Source organism: Anas acuta, chromosome 1, assembly GCF_963932015.1.
Source record: "Anas acuta chromosome 1, bAnaAcu1.1, whole genome shotgun sequence".
Classification (NCBI taxonomy): domain Eukaryota; kingdom Metazoa; phylum Chordata; class Aves; order Anseriformes; family Anatidae; genus Anas; species Anas acuta.
Window position 1 is genome coordinate 43,919,594 of NC_088979.1, and position 17,684 is coordinate 43,937,277.

The 17,684-nt window shown below is 37.9% G+C and overlaps 1 protein-coding gene across 19 annotated transcripts in view; it reads right to left on the reverse strand.

Moving 5' to 3' along the window:
* Positions 1-7,813: 7,813 nt before the first annotated feature.
* The window catches only part of MYCBP2 (MYC binding protein 2), a 192,961-nt gene continuing 183,090 nt past the window's right edge, over positions 7,814-17,684 (reverse strand). For all 19 annotated transcript variants that reach the window (XM_068676615.1, XM_068676574.1, XM_068676632.1 and 16 more), the window contains 8 exons: positions 15,501-15,633; positions 15,108-15,211; positions 13,834-14,022; positions 13,231-13,338; positions 12,062-12,271; positions 10,064-10,171; positions 9,699-9,864; positions 7,814-8,626 (listed from right to left, as the gene is read on the reverse strand). In XM_068676615.1, coding sequence (XP_068532716.1) covers positions 8,511-8,626; positions 9,699-9,864; positions 10,064-10,171; positions 12,062-12,271; positions 13,231-13,338; positions 13,834-14,022; positions 15,108-15,211; positions 15,501-15,633 — 1,134 coding nt within the window. In that variant the 3' untranslated portion in view covers positions 7,814-8,510. The remainder of the gene's footprint in view (positions 8,627-9,698; positions 9,865-10,063; positions 10,172-12,061; positions 12,272-13,230; positions 13,339-13,833; positions 14,023-15,107; positions 15,212-15,500; positions 15,634-17,684) is intronic.

The following is a 17,684-nucleotide window of genomic DNA, read 5'->3' on the forward strand; positions in this document are numbered from 1 at the left end:
CCTCACCAGGCACGTGGGAGAACAGGCCAACCCCCACCTCGCTACAGCCTCCTTTAAGGGACCTGTAGAGAGCAATAAGGTCGCCCCTGAGCCTCCTTTTCTCCAGGCTGAACAATGCCATGCAGCATGTTCTTCAGTCCTGTAAAGGACAGAAATGTTTAAAGCTGAAGTTCCCAAGACATACAGAAATGTGAAATAGCTCCCATTTAATCCATATTTCCATCATACATTTCATAAAAATAGCCAGATGTGGTCCAATGATTTCCCAGTCTTGAAACGGTTTTGAAACAGGATAACAATTCTTCGGTGATCTCTCAAATCTCAGCATCCCTCAGTTCTTCCAGAAGCACCCTACATGAAAAAAAATAATACTGTGACATTTTCTTACATAATTGAAAGCTGATAAAAAGAAGCTTGATTTATGTATGTATGTATTTATTTTGATTGGTTTGTTTTATTTTCAGTTCTAAATCTAATTCCTTGCGATTATCGGAAGGAGAAAAATTACTTGTAGAGAAACAGCAACGCTTTTCAATGAGAAATGTTAATTTTGGTATTGAATTTCTATAATAAAATAATCACTTTTGAATTTAATGTGTCTTAAGACATTTACTGTAGCTCAACCGTTATAGTCCCATGTGTATTTGCAAGTGTCAGTGTTCAGCCTTCAGCTTCTCAGGAAAATCTTGAGATGAGAGGTGGGTTATCACATTGAGCATTAATGAGCATCCCAGTCATGCTTATAATAGCATATAATAGCTGTGTGACTGTGACTGTCACTTGTTGAGTCCTACAGAACAGCTTCATAAAGCTTGGAAGATAATAAGGTGTGTTTGTGGCTGAAGCCAATTCTCACTCAAGAAAACTGAAGGAACTATTCCACTGTCTCCACCTATAAATGTTAGGTTTCTTTCATTGTCACTGTCCTACTTCATAAGGGTTGGCTGTCTAAAGATGGGAAAATAACAGCCCCCAGTTACTGTTTCTAGTAATTATAAGTTATATACATACATAAAGAACTTGAAAGTTTCTGGGTATGTGGGAAAGGAAGGTAGAAAGGATTGACCCCAGTACCTGTGCTTATGATCTACTGCTTAATAGTGAATGCAGAGTGAGCAGTTCATGCTCCTCCTGATAGCCTCCTGTATTGCTTTCAGGTGGTGTTAGGCTGGTGATACGATGTGACTGATCCATGTCATGCAAGGTCAGAAATACCTTTTCACCAAGACTAATGCTCTGATGAAAATCTGATGCCTGCAGAAAAGTAAAATAAAATAATAATAATAATGAACATCTTGTGGTAAAGGACTCATAAGATGTAACAGGCCTGCAATTTCCTTATTTCAATGTAATTTTTAACCCTTAATGCATTATCTGAGTGTTGATGTGTTGACTTACTGGGAGAGACTTGTTACATTGCCTCACAGTTTTATATTACTACCTGATATTTGGAATGAAAAAAGTTTGCTTCAGTGCCTGTGCCCTTATTTGCTATGCTGTAATTGCTTGTGTAAGTTTTAGGCACACTAAATGTAGGAGGAGAAGAGGACAAGTCAGCTGGAACTCTGTGTATCACACTAGTAGGGGGTGTATCAGCCAAAATCATCAAGGAGGGCAGTTGCAGCTCTACACAGAGCCATATCAGGCCCAGGACTTGGTGGAACGCACTGCAAGCTGTGTCAGTAGCATCTGTTGGCAAAGCATGAGAATGGGGGAATTTGCTAGGACTGAATAAAAGAAAATCTAGGAGCTGGTAGTGTGGGGACCTTCTGACACCTGGAGAGCACCTTGTGGCTGGCTCTGGACAAAGCCATGGTGTTTATGGAGCTCTTGGACTCTGAGGTAGCTGGTGACAGCAAAGAAAGAAAGGTCCAAGTAACAAAGGTCCAAAGATGGCATTCATAGGTCTCTGGGCTGATTTGTGAAAGAGCTGTGGGGCATTCTGGAAACATCAACAGTGACTGTGGCTGAGAAGTGCCGTGAGATGAATGCTGAAAGGGTCCTTCACTCAGCTCTGAATATTGAGTGAGTTGCATGCAGTACACTTGGTCTTGACCTAGAATTACAAAGGTATCCCATCAACATTTTCTTGAACAATTTTAATCTTCCTGAATGGCTCAGCTTCATACAGTCACTACATTTTTCAGACAATACCATATTTTGGCCAGTCTTTGGATTTTGACCAGTCAGGAAAGATTTCCTAGGAGAAAGGAAGCATTTACACTGTTAGAAAACAGCACTAGGGACTGATAAAATAAGTCTGTAATGTCTACCACAAGCAAGGCCATATAGAACAGGAACTGAAACTCATTCTTTTTTTTTTTAAAAAAAAGAGCCACAGGTGAAATGGTCCTTAAAACAGAGGGTCTCAGCTTAAGACTTGCAGACAGGACCTTCTGATACTCACAAGCATGGAAAAATAAAAATATAAAACTAAGGATGAGTGACAGCAAGGCAGTGTTGCCTGCAGCAGGTGGATTACTTGGTGTTGTTGCTCATGCTGCAGTAAATGCTGGGGTTAATTGCTTTAAAAGGCTCCTCAAAACTCAATGTCTGGATATTATTTCTGTCTGGAGTCTATAGTGATGCTTTCCAGATAAATAGTTCAGATGGTTTCCTTATCTGTGAAAGCTATGGTATCACTCTTCTATGTTTTGTGGGACATCACAGTAAAATCTTCCATTTGCTGGCGCATCTCCGATGCAGTGATATCACGGCCTCTCTTTGGCACAGAGTTCATCCCGGACAGGCTGAGCATGGCGAGCCATGTGAACGACAGCGCAGGCAAGAACTGAACGTTTCCATGTCACGGGCTGCGGGTTGCCAGCTGAGAACAACACTTGAGACTGACGGAAAGGGATAGCGCTGGGTCAGGCTGACCTGACAGCGTACTGGGACAGGAGCTTTTTGTTTTGCATGAATTTTCTCTCTGTTCTGTGGGTGTCCCTGAAGATCAGCTTAGCTGTCTCTGCCAGCGGGTGAGGAGTTAATGTGATCAGCAAGATAGCAGTGGTGAAGTTAAAATCCCAAACAGGTTTATTGCTAAGAGGGGGCTGGCATTTGTATTAGGATTGAATGCCTGGCTAAGTAGTCACTGAAAGAGGGTACCTGGGCTCCTGCGTGGACACCCTAACACAGGTTTTCAAATATAGGTCCAGGATCCTGTTTCTTAGTCCCCATATCCCAGCACTGGGTGTGAAACACAGATATTGTTCACCAGTTCCTTGAATGCACAAGCATGCTGGAAGAATAGATCCAGTGTCCTACCAGTAGGCACCTATTGGTGGGAAACTTCAAGTTCAAACAGCATTAAGCACCTGGGGCTTGCCAGAGCATGTAATTTGGCTGGTGGGAGGGATGTAGTTGTGCCCTGCCTCCACCTGGAGGGAGATAAACATGTATGGACCCAGGCCATACAGTAGTACAGACTTTCCCATACTACACTGGTAGTATGGGAAAACCCAAGGGAGTGGAGGTAGAGACAATAGTCTTAACAATAGCAGTGGCTTGAACTGGGATGTCATTGTTCAAATCTTGTTTGTACTGGGTAAAATGAGGACAGAGGCAGATGCAGATGGGGCATACCATCTTACCTGATGCATAGGAGAGCAAAACCCATGGGACAGGTTGCGAGGGGTGAGCTACACTGTGCATGGGATCATCTCTGTTGGTATTACTGCTCCTTGACAGTCTGCTGACAAAAACTTCCTCTAGGCTGGTGCTTCAGATCCACCACTCAGATGGAGATGGAGAATTACTGCTGGTGGACAGTACCCTTCCCATCATACTGAACCACCTGAACCTCCAAGCATTCAGACATGTATTCCGAGGCTCTCCCAAAGCAGTACCTCAAGCTCCGTTTAACACTATCAGTGACCAAACCCCGCATTAGGTGCACGGGAAGAATCAGTCGTATCCAAAGTGACTGGATTTCAACTAGCAGGAGACAGCCAACGTGAAACCTTGTGGTAAGAGCAGAGAGCCCTGACTTGGGTGCCTCCTCCACCCCAGCAGACCACGGAGGTGGCTGTCACTCTAGAAACACACTGGTTATCTGGCAGGGGCATCTGGGGGGCTGTCGATGACTCGTGATGCCCTCTTATGCCTGCTTGCTGTGCTGCTGGTTGCAAGGTGTTTGTTCTGTATTCGGTTGCATCTATATCGCTACACCCAGTGAAAACCTGCCACCTGGAGTGCTCACTAGCTCAAGTTTAAGTTGCACACCCCAGGAGTGAGAGCAGGTGTGCAACAGCACAGCCCTTCCAGTATGCCTTGGGCAGGGGGACACGAGGCATCTACAACCACTGCACTCGTCACCTGTAACACTTGCAGTGGATCAAGGAAGGGGCTGTGGAAAAAAAAAATTAAAGTTTGAGTTATGTCCTGAATGACTAGATGTACCCTAGCTAGTCCCTGCACAGGTTGAAACAATGAACTAACTTACTGCAATCTAATTTAGGACTAAGGAATGCCATTTTTTTAAGGATCAAGATTATCAGGCCCTGATGGTGGCTGATTAATTGTTCGTGCTGCATTCGCTGTAATTGTTTTGTGCTCAGTAGGTGGATACACCCGTGAAAGTTTGAGCTTTGTAAATTAATAATGTATAAGCCAAGTGGGAGTACTGCAGCCTCGCCTTGGCCAGGAGCTGTGTATAAACTGGCTGAGCACCACGTGGTGAGCCGAGGCGGGCAGGGTGGTGTGAACAAGAACCGAGTATTTCCATTGCGTGGGCTGCGGAGCGGCAGCTGACAGACGTGTGTGCGAAACTGCTGGAAAGGCATACAGCAGCCTCGCCGCGGGCTGATCTGATTAGTGGCCTCTGCTGACATCTGGCTATAATCAGTGGCGGAGATCAGCACAGGGGGGAGACGTGGTGACGCGAATGTCTGGCACAGCGGTGAAGCAGAGCGTCCAAGGTGCGAGCATTACGTGGGACAGCCGAGCTTGACCCAGGAGCTCAAGCTTGTGCTTGACTGTGCCATGCCCCTGCAGCAGTAATCGGCGAGGGTCAGTCGTGTGTGTGGGAAGCGTTTCCTTGACGCTGCCCATCCTGCACTCAGTCCACTACATACACTGCACCTCAGTGTCATCTTGTTTGGTGTTCCTTTCCCTGCTGTGATATCGTTTTCCTAAACTCATTTTAGTGTTATCCTAAAATGGAAGAGAAGGCTGAAATTTTCAAAAATAGAATTCAAGTTAATTTGTAACTAAGGTACTACACTTGGGAAATTTTCTAAAGATGATAGTGGGTCAGGCACTTCAGACTTGTCTACTCTGCCTGTTAATTGTTTTTCCGTAACTTCAGAGCCACGGGGACCTACATCGAGAACCCGTGCTGCAACTACACCCAGCCTGCCAGTTTCTCACACACTACAGCTAGGTGCAATGTCAACTGAAGATACTGAGAACAGACTGGCAGGAACCAGCAGCTCTTTCAATCCCTAAACGTTAATAAAAAGCCAGGATAATTATGGGCTACCATTATGAAGTGACTCGGGCTGCCTAATCAGAGTTCATTGCCTCTAGAAACAGGATCATCAGATACTGAGTAATGAATTTATGTTTTCAAAAAAAGACACTTAGTCCTCTTAAGGTCCATAGTAGGTCTCTGAAAATATCTGGCAATATTAAAAAATGAACCATCAAACCTCAGGGCACAATGACTACCTTTCACTTCTCAGAAGATACTTTAGCACAAGAGCAGAGAAATGGCTGAGGATGTGTTTTTGTAGAGAAAAAATAATAACTGGGTAACACAGAGACACAAACACAGAATAAATACATCAAACACCTTGACCTTTATATTCTTCCTATTTGGACATGCTGTCAAAAAATCTACCTTGGTGCTGAAGGTTGCAATGAGTGGGGTCCAAAGCCTTGTTTCTGTTTCACAGACAGCAGAGTAGGTTTTGATGACTCTACCTAACTTCAAAGATGCACATTTTAGTCATCTACATCTGAGATACCCAGGTGGCATCTGTCTTGCAGTGAGGTGAAATGAACCATATCTCAGAAGTGCCTGTTGCTCTTCACCGAGAATGACTACACCTGAGGTAAACATCCACAGTATGGATGTAGCTTGGACAGGGTGAGCCATTCTTTGTTTCGAAAACTGAAGTATGATGTAGGAAGAAGCTTGACTTCAAGATGCTGACTACGAACAACACGTTGGTTTCTTCCCAACATTCCATTTCAAACTGTTAGTGAATTTTTTGTGGAACGACATACCTCATCGTTGCAGGTACTGGACCAATCTTTCTCTTGTCTACTTGTTATTCTTTTTATCTATTGCTAATTGAGTTTTATCTTGTATCTTTTCCCTTTTTCCTACTTCTATTCATCCATAATTATTTTAGTTTCCTTTTTTTTTTTTTTTTAAAATACATAACTTGTGACTTGACCAAGCTAACTGCTTAGTACAAGTCATATCTTGTTTACATTAGCATAGGTGCTGGCTGAGATCTTAGAGTGCTTGGTTATTGTAAAGAAAACTTTGATTCCCCCCCCTTTTTTTTCTTTGCATTTGATTCCCACGGGATCTTACCCAAAAAATCTACAAATTTACTGAGCATAATTTTTCTATCTTGCTTTCTTCTTTCCTTTCCTCTCCTCTCCTTTCTGAATCATGAACGTTGTAAATTCACAGTTGCTTTCATCAAAGCTGTCCTTCAGACAGAATCAAATCTAGTAGAGCCTTCTTTTAGTTGCTTTCTCTACTTTACATATCATATTTATTGCAAATATATTCCAAGAACTTATCAAGCAGCCTCCTGCTGCATAGCTTTCCAAAATAGATATCCACTAGTTAAAATTTCTCACTGTCACAGGTTCAGTAGTTGGATGACTGTCAGATGTACAAAAAAAGGATGTAGTGTATTTCTTTGCAAGCCCAGTGCAAGCCCTGTTTTACAGCCTTGGCCTCTGTTCCTGCAGCCTCTCCCACCCCTGTCATTACTGAGTACGCTATATCTGCTTCCATCAGTGAGTCGCATGAATTCTTTCACTACATGTCTATTATACTGATAACATAAAATACATTTGATTGTACACTAATATTTCTAACTTTCTTTCTACTCTGACACTTCTCGCACTAATATAACTCACACACGTGAGTCTGGTACATCACTACTGTGAACGAGATAAATTGTACTTCACGGTGTGTTTTCCCCCGGTTATTCCAAAATGCAGACAGACGTTACAGATTTAAAACATTACAGATGTTTTACGTTAGGAGAGATGGTTCCAGTCTGATCAAGATCCTCTGACATAACTGGATGCTGTCTATTGGTATCTTAACTGTAAGTGCAGTTGTTTGTGTCCATCAGTAAAGCACATTTCATCAACTCCAAGAAAAAAAAATATAGAAAATGAGTTGAGCATGCCTATCAGAGAAAAGCTAAAGAGAGACTTTTTCAGGAAAGAACCTTTTCCTCTGGTTATATTTTGCTTTCACTACAGAGGGCTAGAGGACTCTGTTAAATAAAAATAGCAGGATTCATGGCAAAAAGCTATTTGTCCTGGAAGTGGGGATGATATATTACTAGAAGTTCTTAGTAAGTGATAAAAATAATATAAAATGAAGTCTTGTGTTTTGAAAACTGAATTGGAAATGCAATACTTCATATGAATGATAATAAAATTATCCAGCTTTTCTTTTAAAGAAGATTCAAGCAGCATTTTTCATATCTGAAGTATTTCCATAATCAACCATTTACCCAACAACTTCCCTACTTTTTAAAAGAACCTGCTGAAATAATGATGAGGAAAAATCCCTCGTACTAAAAACATTTCTGAAATTAAGACTTACACATTTGTTAGACTTTCACTGTATAAAAATGTACAGTGGCTTTATTGACATGTACATTCCATTATGTTTACAGCTGCAAGATATGAGGCACACTCAGTATTGCACTTCATTAAAATTTCAGGCTCAAACATAACCCAGAAGTTTAAATGAAACTGCTGTTGTAATTTAATAATTCTTATACAGGACAAACATTGATACCTTTATATACAGTGTGATACTTGTTACATTTATGCCTTCCTAACACAATTTTTTTTTTTTTTTAATAACAGTCTAGGAAATAAACCAGAATATTCCTCTTTCCCATCCCCACTTGTGATGCGTTACAATTGTACAAGATTACAAAAAGTCAGTATACAATAATCAATATTTTTTCTTTCTCCTGAAAGCCAGCATCATTCATAGTCCACAGACACACAGATCCTTTAATAGCAATTATTTATTTGTAAATGTCCAATGTTTCCTAGCCAATGACTGTAATGGCCACATGCAAACACCTCACAAGTTTTGATGTCTCGGTTCAAAAAATGTCAATTTCTCACAGCAAGAATTATGTACATGGTATTTGGCATCCTTCTTGCACTGTAAATTGTTCCTTTTACCTGGGTTATGAAATGGTCCCATCCTCATCCCAGCTGGACTTTATTTTCAGGACACTTGTGGGATGAGGGCACCTGTTTTGCTCTGGTTAAAAAACAAAAGTCTAAAAAGTGTGAGCATTTCTGCAAACCCCACAACCCAGAGCAAATTCTTCACCAGTGGGTGGATGGACAACATGAAGTGGACATTCTGTTCCTTCAAGTTGTTTACCTTTGGGACCTACACGGAATTTAAGAGAAAGGGAAAAAGAAGGGATCAGTGCTTGTATACTCGATGTAAATTTGGATAACATACACATAATACCCAATTTCCTCAAAAAACATATTAAGTGAAGGTAATATGTTTGTATGGATATATGGTAGGCCTTTATTATTGATTCCTTATGAATTGATAAGAAACAGCAGAAATTACTGCTTTCACACAGTCAAATTCAAGCAAGAAGTCTAAAGGCTAAATAAGCTAAGAGAAATATTGCCATTCAATTAGATCTAATAAAACATGATCACAAATCGTTAGCTTCCTAAAAGAGTTGTGTCAAACATTAAAATTCATATTGAAAGCGGAAAAAAAACACCACTACCAGCAACAAAAAAGACCAAGCAGCCATGTAATTAAAATAAATCAAATTCATCAAAGTAGAAAAGGCAAAAAGCTTACAGGAAGAGTAACTGAAATAGATTTCATCAAATCAATAATGTGGATAAGAGCAGCACAATGTAAAAGCAAAATCAGTAAATATGGACAAGAGTTGTACTCTGCAATAAAAAGGAATTTTAAGGTGTTAACAGGTATCTTTTTTTTTTTTTTCCTGTTTACTTCTTTTATGTAAATACCTTAATCAAAAAGCTGTCATGTGTTTTTAACAGCAAGGAAAATAATATGATCCAATGAGACCAGCATCAAATTAATGGCACGTAAAGTCAGAAACTAAGGCACCGGCAATATTTTGCACATGGCAGGTACCTAAGTCCAGATACAGGTTTTAACAGTAGCATGTTAAAAGTTTTCAATATAATTCTGACACACCATGTCACATCTCAGGTCTGAACTGGTAGGTAAAGTCAAATGTCCTTCTGTAACAAAAGTAATGTTTAAAGAATCAGTGTGATCACATTGCCTGTATTATTGACAGGAAAATCAAAAGCATGCATAGAGGAAACCCATTTTAGTATTATTCCAGATACTGAATCCGACCCTAAAAATTATCAGCTTGAAAAGACAAGAATATCAGTTAGAACTAATTACTTATCTCAGCACTTCATTTGCTAAATTTGGTCTGTAAAAATACTACCTGCAGGACAGTGTGGGAGTTCTTCTTTAGGGATGCTTGTCATTCTTTGGAAATCATCATGGCAAGCGTTGCAAAAGTGTGTTGTCCCAAAACAGAAAAAAACAGCAACTGAACAGCAGTAGCGGCATTTGTACTCTAAGAAATCTGTACCGTGTTTGGGACACATCTAAATAGAAAGAAAATGAAAACTGATAAATGAAAGAGCAATGATGTAACAATCCGAACAATACATTTCCACATTTTTAGTGTATATTAGTATCATGTGATACAAATAATTGTTAATGAGTATGAATTACTGTATGGCTCATATACTCAGGACAAGCTTTAGAATTAGTTAAGAACTTCAGTACAAGTTCTTTTCTTACCTGAGCCCTTGAAACATCAGAGCATGCACCACAAATAAGCTCTCTTGGATCATAATCATCTCCTTGTCCAGCCTCAGCATCACAACGAGCTTCGCCACCAAAATATGCCTAAATTTCAGATAGGAATGGTTGGACATTAAACAACAGACAACTGGTATTTTAACAAAATTGTTTTGTAACAGGAAAATGATGAATAACGACCATTACACTATCCATTACGCTATCCTGAGTAACTCTTGACATTGACTCTATGTACGTGTTTCCGAGGCACTGAGACAATGTCTCGATCTCAGGACACACAAGATTAAAAACTGTACATCCTACTCTGCTCTATGCTAGTGACTGTAAGGTATTTATATTCTACAAACTGCGTATTAGACAGACTGAGGAAGCCTTCTGCCAGCAGAGCTTTTCATCAGCCAAAGGGAGTATCAGTTTTATGCTCATGTGCGATCCCTTATAATTAGAACTTTTCTATATAATAATCTTACGTTAATCTTACAAGGTTTCTATTTTCTAGACATTCATTACAGTTCCTCATGTTATTCTACCAGGATACATTAGGGACAAAAATGTACCAGGTAAGACTGCCAAATCTAATGAATTTCTTCATAAAGTATTTTCACGCGGAGTGGTGAGATGAGGTGAGGACTAAGATCCTTGCTTCTTTCATTACCATCTTATTAACTAATTAGACAATGAACATAATTCTTGTTCTCAGCATTCTCTCCTTTTTGCAGTCAGGGCTCTATGACTGCAAAAGGCTAGGGAAAATGGTCTCAAGGCAAGTATGAGGAAGGAAAAGTTAAGCAGACCACCTTCCCCCAAACTCTGAAGACTAAAAGAACAGGGACCTTCCTAAGGGATGTATGTTAGGGCATTAGATTGAAATTTGTGTTGAACAGGAGCTGGAGAAAGGGAAAAAAGTTAGAAATTAGTTAATTGAATGTTGCTGTTAAGACATATGGGTGCAGTATGAAAGGGAATAATGAGATACAAGGGAAGGAAAAAGGGAAACAAGAAAAACAAACAGCAATAAATACTGGAAAGAAGTGTAATGAAAAACAGTGTAAGTTTGAGAAAAATGAAAAAACAAAAGTATTTTTGTAAGGGAGCTTAGAAAGGCAAGAAGCAAGTTGCTAAAGGATGAGAAGTGAAAATTGATTAACTGTGGGAGGCAGAAACATAAGTGAACTGAGAAACTGCATAGTACTGAGCTAGAGGGGCTGTCATTACTGCTCTTCTCTAGCATATGGAAGTCAGTCCTTTCTCCTCTATTTCCAAATTGAACATTTCCATTTAACATAACAATTACTGGTGTTCCTCTTGAAAATTTTATAATGAAATTGCCTCATTCCATTCATTCCTAAGGGAAAAAAGAAAAAGATGTGGGCAAGCTGGGCACTCAAATCAGCTTCAGATGAAAGAAACAATGGGAGGGGGTCAGTGACAATCTACAATTTCTCTAACCATAGTTAAACAGTATTTGTCCTTCTCTGCTGGTAGAGTAATCAGGCTGTTTGTATATGTTTTTTCTCTTGATAAATTTCATATACTCGGCCTGAAGAAAATTATACACAGATGACCCGGAGCCCAGCACGCTAGAGGACACATACCCTGTTTCTATCCTTTTTTCATTCTTCTAGCTCACCTGGCTATCAGCTCTGTATTTTCTACACTTCAAAGGATCTCAATATGTTAAGATCTGAACTTAGGCATAACCACTTAAGAGTTTCCTTAATCCCATACTGAACAATTCCTCTAAGACTTCTGTACATACTTTTGAGCTTTACAAAGTAAGATACTACGTACGTCTAACTTGCTCAATGTTTGTTTTTGTCTTTAATTCTTTTTTTTATTTTTTAAGGTTTAATAATTTCTCTTCTTGCTTTCCTACGCCATACACAATATATTAATGATATGTTCCATTCTTTAAGAAGTGACTTTTGAAACTTATGATAACATACATTTAATTTGAGAAAATACTAATAGTCATACCTTTTTGCATTTGTAGCAAACATAATAAGCATATCTGTTCATGGCATAGCCAGCTGGGTCATTATAAAATCTAACACCTGGTGTTGTGATGGCCTCACTCTTGTGCAACCCTTCATACTCCAATCTCATCAGTGCTTTTCTCCTTACATCTTCATAGAGTTCTTTGATTGGATCAAGCAAATCCTTTAATACTGTATGATTGATTTTGTTCTGAAATAAATAAATAATAATAAAAAAAATCACGATTAAAATATCTTGCATCTTTATTACAATACCTGTAGTAACTTGTATTGTGGTCAAACACAAATAGCACAATGGATGTCGTAAAAACATAAGCACTCAGGTAACGGACGTTTCAAATAAAAAAAAGGTTGATAAATATTTTATTTGATTTTGGAATACATTTTTAACAAAAATGGTCTTTTGTTATATGAAATCAACAGCCTCACAACAGACTGTAACAACCACAAAGGGATCGTAAAAGGTACATGAAATATTCACCCTAGCACAGGAACATTCTGGTTATCTCTTTTCTCTAATTTTGCTCCTTTTTGACTTACTACTCAACAATTAAGAATAATGACTTTTAGTCCTCCGTATCAAGTCTTTATCATCTAATAATTACAAGCTATTGCCATAAATTACCAAAAAGCAGCACGAAGGAAGAAACACAGCATGCACAAATGCCTGACAAATTTAACATTCCTATGGCTTTAAGGTGCTTCTCTGCAGATACCATGTAATTCTTCAGCTCTGCACTTCTGCCACTGATAAGCAAAGCAGATTTAAAAGGTGTACATAAAATGGAGAATCTAGGTTTCCTGCTTGAGACAATGTGAATTAAGATAACTTCTTCCCCTTTCCCCCCAGTGCCTAAAATGGGAATTTACAAGCAGATGGTGCTAAGAGTAAAACAGCATTAAGGTAATGTCTGCATTATGCTTACTTTTTAAGAGGAGCCTTACTTTAGGGAATAGCAGGGAACATAAAAAGATAAATCAATGAGACACATCCATCATCTTTTTTTAGAGACACGAGAAGTTAAGGAAACAAGTGATGTATATCCAATTTATATTACAACAAGCAATATAGTATTTTAAAAAGTGTGGGGACAGAGAGAGTATTAGGTAATTTGTTTGATCTACGCAGTAAACACATAGATCATTTACCTTGCAAATAGGACAGGACATAAACCCAAAAGTTATCCTCGGCCCAAGCCATCTGTTTTCTAGTACACGTTGACAGCATTGCAAGTGAAAAACATGGCTGCAGTCCAACTTTAGGGAAAAAAAAGAACAAATGAACACTTCAGTTACATTAACCACTAAAATATAAGTACTTACTTGCTTTTAAGCGGCAACACATACAAAATACAAAATTAATTTACTTAAAAGCCTGGAGGACCCCTACTTTCCTCTTAATAAAGAAATGAACGAATATTAAATATTTGTTAAAATCATAACCCTTCCATTCTAGAACACTCAGTGGCTATATAAAATATATATGATATATATCTGTTATCTTAGTTGTTTTTCTCATTTATATATTTCAAATAGAGTAAACATAGCAAGTTAAGTTGATACAACCTACTTATTTGAAATAGCAGTAATTCCGGGAAAAATAAAGCATTTCAAGTAACTTAAGTAACTGTTACTGGGTCTGTTTTGAAAATTTTAACAATGTGATTTGAAGGATTTTATATTTTAGCTTCTTTGACATTTAATATTAAAACCACAATATTATCTTTCAAAAAGGGGGGAAAAAGGATGAACCTGGATAGCTGGTGCTGCTGAAAGTGCTTCAGTAAAACAGATCATACACATGTCATCAGCATCTTGTTTAAGAGTGGTAGCATTCTTATCACAACCATGCAAGCATGGTAGACAGTGCTCTTCATTCTTAACACCTCCACATGGATGACCGCAGGGATGTGTCTTGCTGCAGGCAATTTTAGCATACTCCTATTAAAAGTAAACAATCATCTTATTTCTCCCTCCAAAGAAGAGTTTGATAGCATGTTACTTTTTGAAGGATTGCTGGTTCATGCAATAAACTGAGATGAAAGAATCACTATTCATACTGCTGTCCACTGCTAGAGGAGGTACTCAAGAAAAACTGAATATCGTGTGTACATTAAGTAGAATTCATATCTTCAGTTACCCATAAAGTATCACTCCTGAATAGCAATGGCATAAAGAAACCATGATTTTTAAATTGTAGCATTTCATTTTAATATACAGAGAAATATTCTTTAATCTTCCACATGTATTTTGTATATTAAGAACCTCTCATGTAAACACTGCTTGCCCTGTATTAAAACACATTTTCAGCTCTTTATTAACTAGCATAAAATGCTTTTAGAAATTATGCTTATATGAAAATGATATTTTAATCACCTCTGATTTCAAGCCCTAGTAAGTAGAAAACTATTGTAAATTGCCAAGAAACCAACAACGAATTGAGCCGAAATATTATTACAATCATATAATATATAGGCTGAAAGTGAAAAAGAAGATGTAAACGTGCAACACAAACAGAAATAAATCGTGTACCCTAAAAAACTGGTTGGGATTTGGCCCTCTGCCAAACGTACCTCTGTACCTGGACTGTAAAGGCATAAAACTACTCAGGACACATGCATACAATAGGCAAATCTGGCCAAACAACCCAAATCTTGTATGTTCTATGCTCACATAATATATACGGGCTGCTACACAAACTACAAGCTTTCTAGTACACTAGACTTTATGTTGACAGAGTGTATTTAACTTTTTATTTGGAATACCACTGTGAAAACCTGAGATACTTTTGAAGATAATGAAACTACCTATTATTTCAGTTGAGTATTGGTGTTTGTAGCTTATAATTAATTTACGAACTGGGAAATATTTGAATCATTATTACAATACTCAATATTCAAACCTTTTTCATGAGAGAACTCATTTAAAATGGACCACAGTGATAAAGTTTACTCAAAATAAGGTCTGATCCTACAGTCTCTTCTATTTTATGCATCTCCCAGTAACTGATAATCATTAATACACACCTGGCAATCTGTGTCAGAACAAACGCTTCCCACTGCTGATAATTCTGTTCCACTCCTACAACCACAGAAACGACATGCTTCGGAACTGCTGGTGGTCGGTTTGCCTATGTCCACAAAAGGAAACAAAAATGAAAACTGTTTTAAGAAAACATAAGTGACGGATATCCTTAAAAACAGACACCTGAACAACAATCACATAAAACAACCAACCAAACAATAACTCTTACACATTTAAAATGTCTTATTTTTATTATAAAACAGCAATCAAAAGTATTTCCCTTAAGCAAGTGAAAATCCTAACTTAAAATCCTAACTTTTTTTTTTTTTTGACAAATGCTCAGGTAAAAGGCAAGTATAAACTGGAAAAACAACAGCTAATACAATTTGTTTTACCTGTCTGTTCTCTAAACTCCACCATAGCCTTCATAGTCTTAGAATCCGCTAATGCCATCAGCCAGAAAAGCTTGGTCCTACCACAACCCTCATGAAGATCAACTTTGATAGCTTCTTCTTCTTCTTTGAATACCTGTCAGGTCAATCAAAGAGATAATAAATAGCATTTCTATGTTATTTTTGTCACTCTCTCTTTGGATTCTGAACAGATATTTTAAAGTTTCTGTCAAATTTGTCTTCTACAAGCTATTTCTCTTTTATAGATTCTGTACGTTGTATATATAGGAGAGTGGATAGAGGTTTTGTGTTTTTGAAAGTAAGAATACATAAAATTATCACTCGGTATAACATGACTGGGAAGTAATACTGCAGCAATGCTAAGAAAAGAGTTAGACAACATTTTTTCTAATTTAAAAAGTGTGGAACTTGGAGTTCCTAACTGCTATTTAACTACTTCCATATGCCACAGAGTACTAAAAGCGCAAGACATCAGAAATACCTTCACATAACCATGTCAGAAGTTTATCAAAACAACGCTGATAGTTATGGTTGCTATTTATAATACTATGTACTATATAATGGCAGTTATATAATACATAAAGATATAATAATAACATTTATCACTTTCACATAAATACGCAGTGAATACTTTTAGCTAAAATCAGGAAAATTCATTTTTTTTCTTTTTGCAAAATCAAAAAGCTGCATGAGATCCTTAGTGGACTTTATGCAGTCTCTTCTTTTTCTCCTTTCCTATGTTTCAAAGAAAGTTCAGGTTTATCTATTTTACCTGTAATGCAATAAAAGAATTTTCCTGTGCATAGATATATAAACTCAAGCTATGTTTTAATTTATACTGGAATCAGAAAATAAAAAACCCTAATAGCTTCACAAAGGATTCACCTAAGCAGGTCATAGTAACTTACAGACTGTCCTACCTTGAAAGGAGAGAAAATACAGTAAAAAGTATGTATGACAGAAGTTGGACAAAGTAAAGGAAGCTAAGAGAAAATAGGAGACAGGGAACATGACAGAATTTAAAGTTTAAATTGAGGGGCTTGACATGAAAGATGTAAAGGTAAAGGTGGTAAATAAAGATTAAAAGTTTAAACATGCTTTTAAATGTGAATATAAAAATCTGATAAGTAGCTATTTTGGACAGATTAAAGGAGAGATGTGAGGACTTCTATGAGATAAGAACTTACTTTTATCAACTGTAATCTGAACAGGCTATATAGGAGAAATCAGAAAAATAAATGAGACTAGACTGTGGTGTGACAAGACTGAAGTATAGACACACAAAATCGTCTTCTTAAGATGACAAAACAGAAAAGTTTCAAAGGGGACTGCAAAAATCCATGCGGAAAAATAGAAGACAATGGAGGCACATGGAACTTCTAGGCCGAATTTACATTGCAAATGCTGAGGCATCAAGGAAGAGATCTGTAGGGGGAAACTCTTAGTGCCAATGATCTCATATTTATATCACATGTACTCTGGACTAGCTGATTCCTTGCACTGACTGCTCAGTAGGAGCTGAATTGCACTAGGTGTGTCTCTGGACCTTTTGCTGTTTTTCTTTGTTGTTGTTTGTTTTTACTTTCACCTGGAAGGAATCCAATTCAAGTGCTTCAAGGCTCTCTATGAAATCAAAGCATGATAAGGACAGAGAATCATACTTGCTTCAAAAGCACATTCCTAATCCTAAGTAAAACACTAATGCAGATTCACTCTTAGGAGAGGGCGAAAAGTAATGGCATCTACTGGATTAGCTTTGTTAATGAGGTCTGTTACTTTAACCTCTGTAATACAAGTAGTCATGGGAAAAGGGGAAAATAAAGGCCCACAAAAACATGAAAGAGGGTGTTGAGAAAGAGGAAATATTCAATAGTTTCAAAAGTAACAGCATCTTCATTGTAAATTGCAATTGGAAAAAGAAATATTCCAAGGAGAATATATTCTGAGGTTTAGACATGAAGAGGATAAAAGGGTAACACAAAAGAACACTAAACAGCAAGGTACACAGCAATTTGTAAAAACTCATCTTGTTAAGTCAAAGAGGAAAGACATTTCATCCTCAAGACGAAAACGAAACAAAACAAAAGTCAGGTAGTTTTCAAGCTTATGGATAATGACAACACATTTCCGTGTGACAAAAAGACAGTGAGGGTTGGAGAAATACTG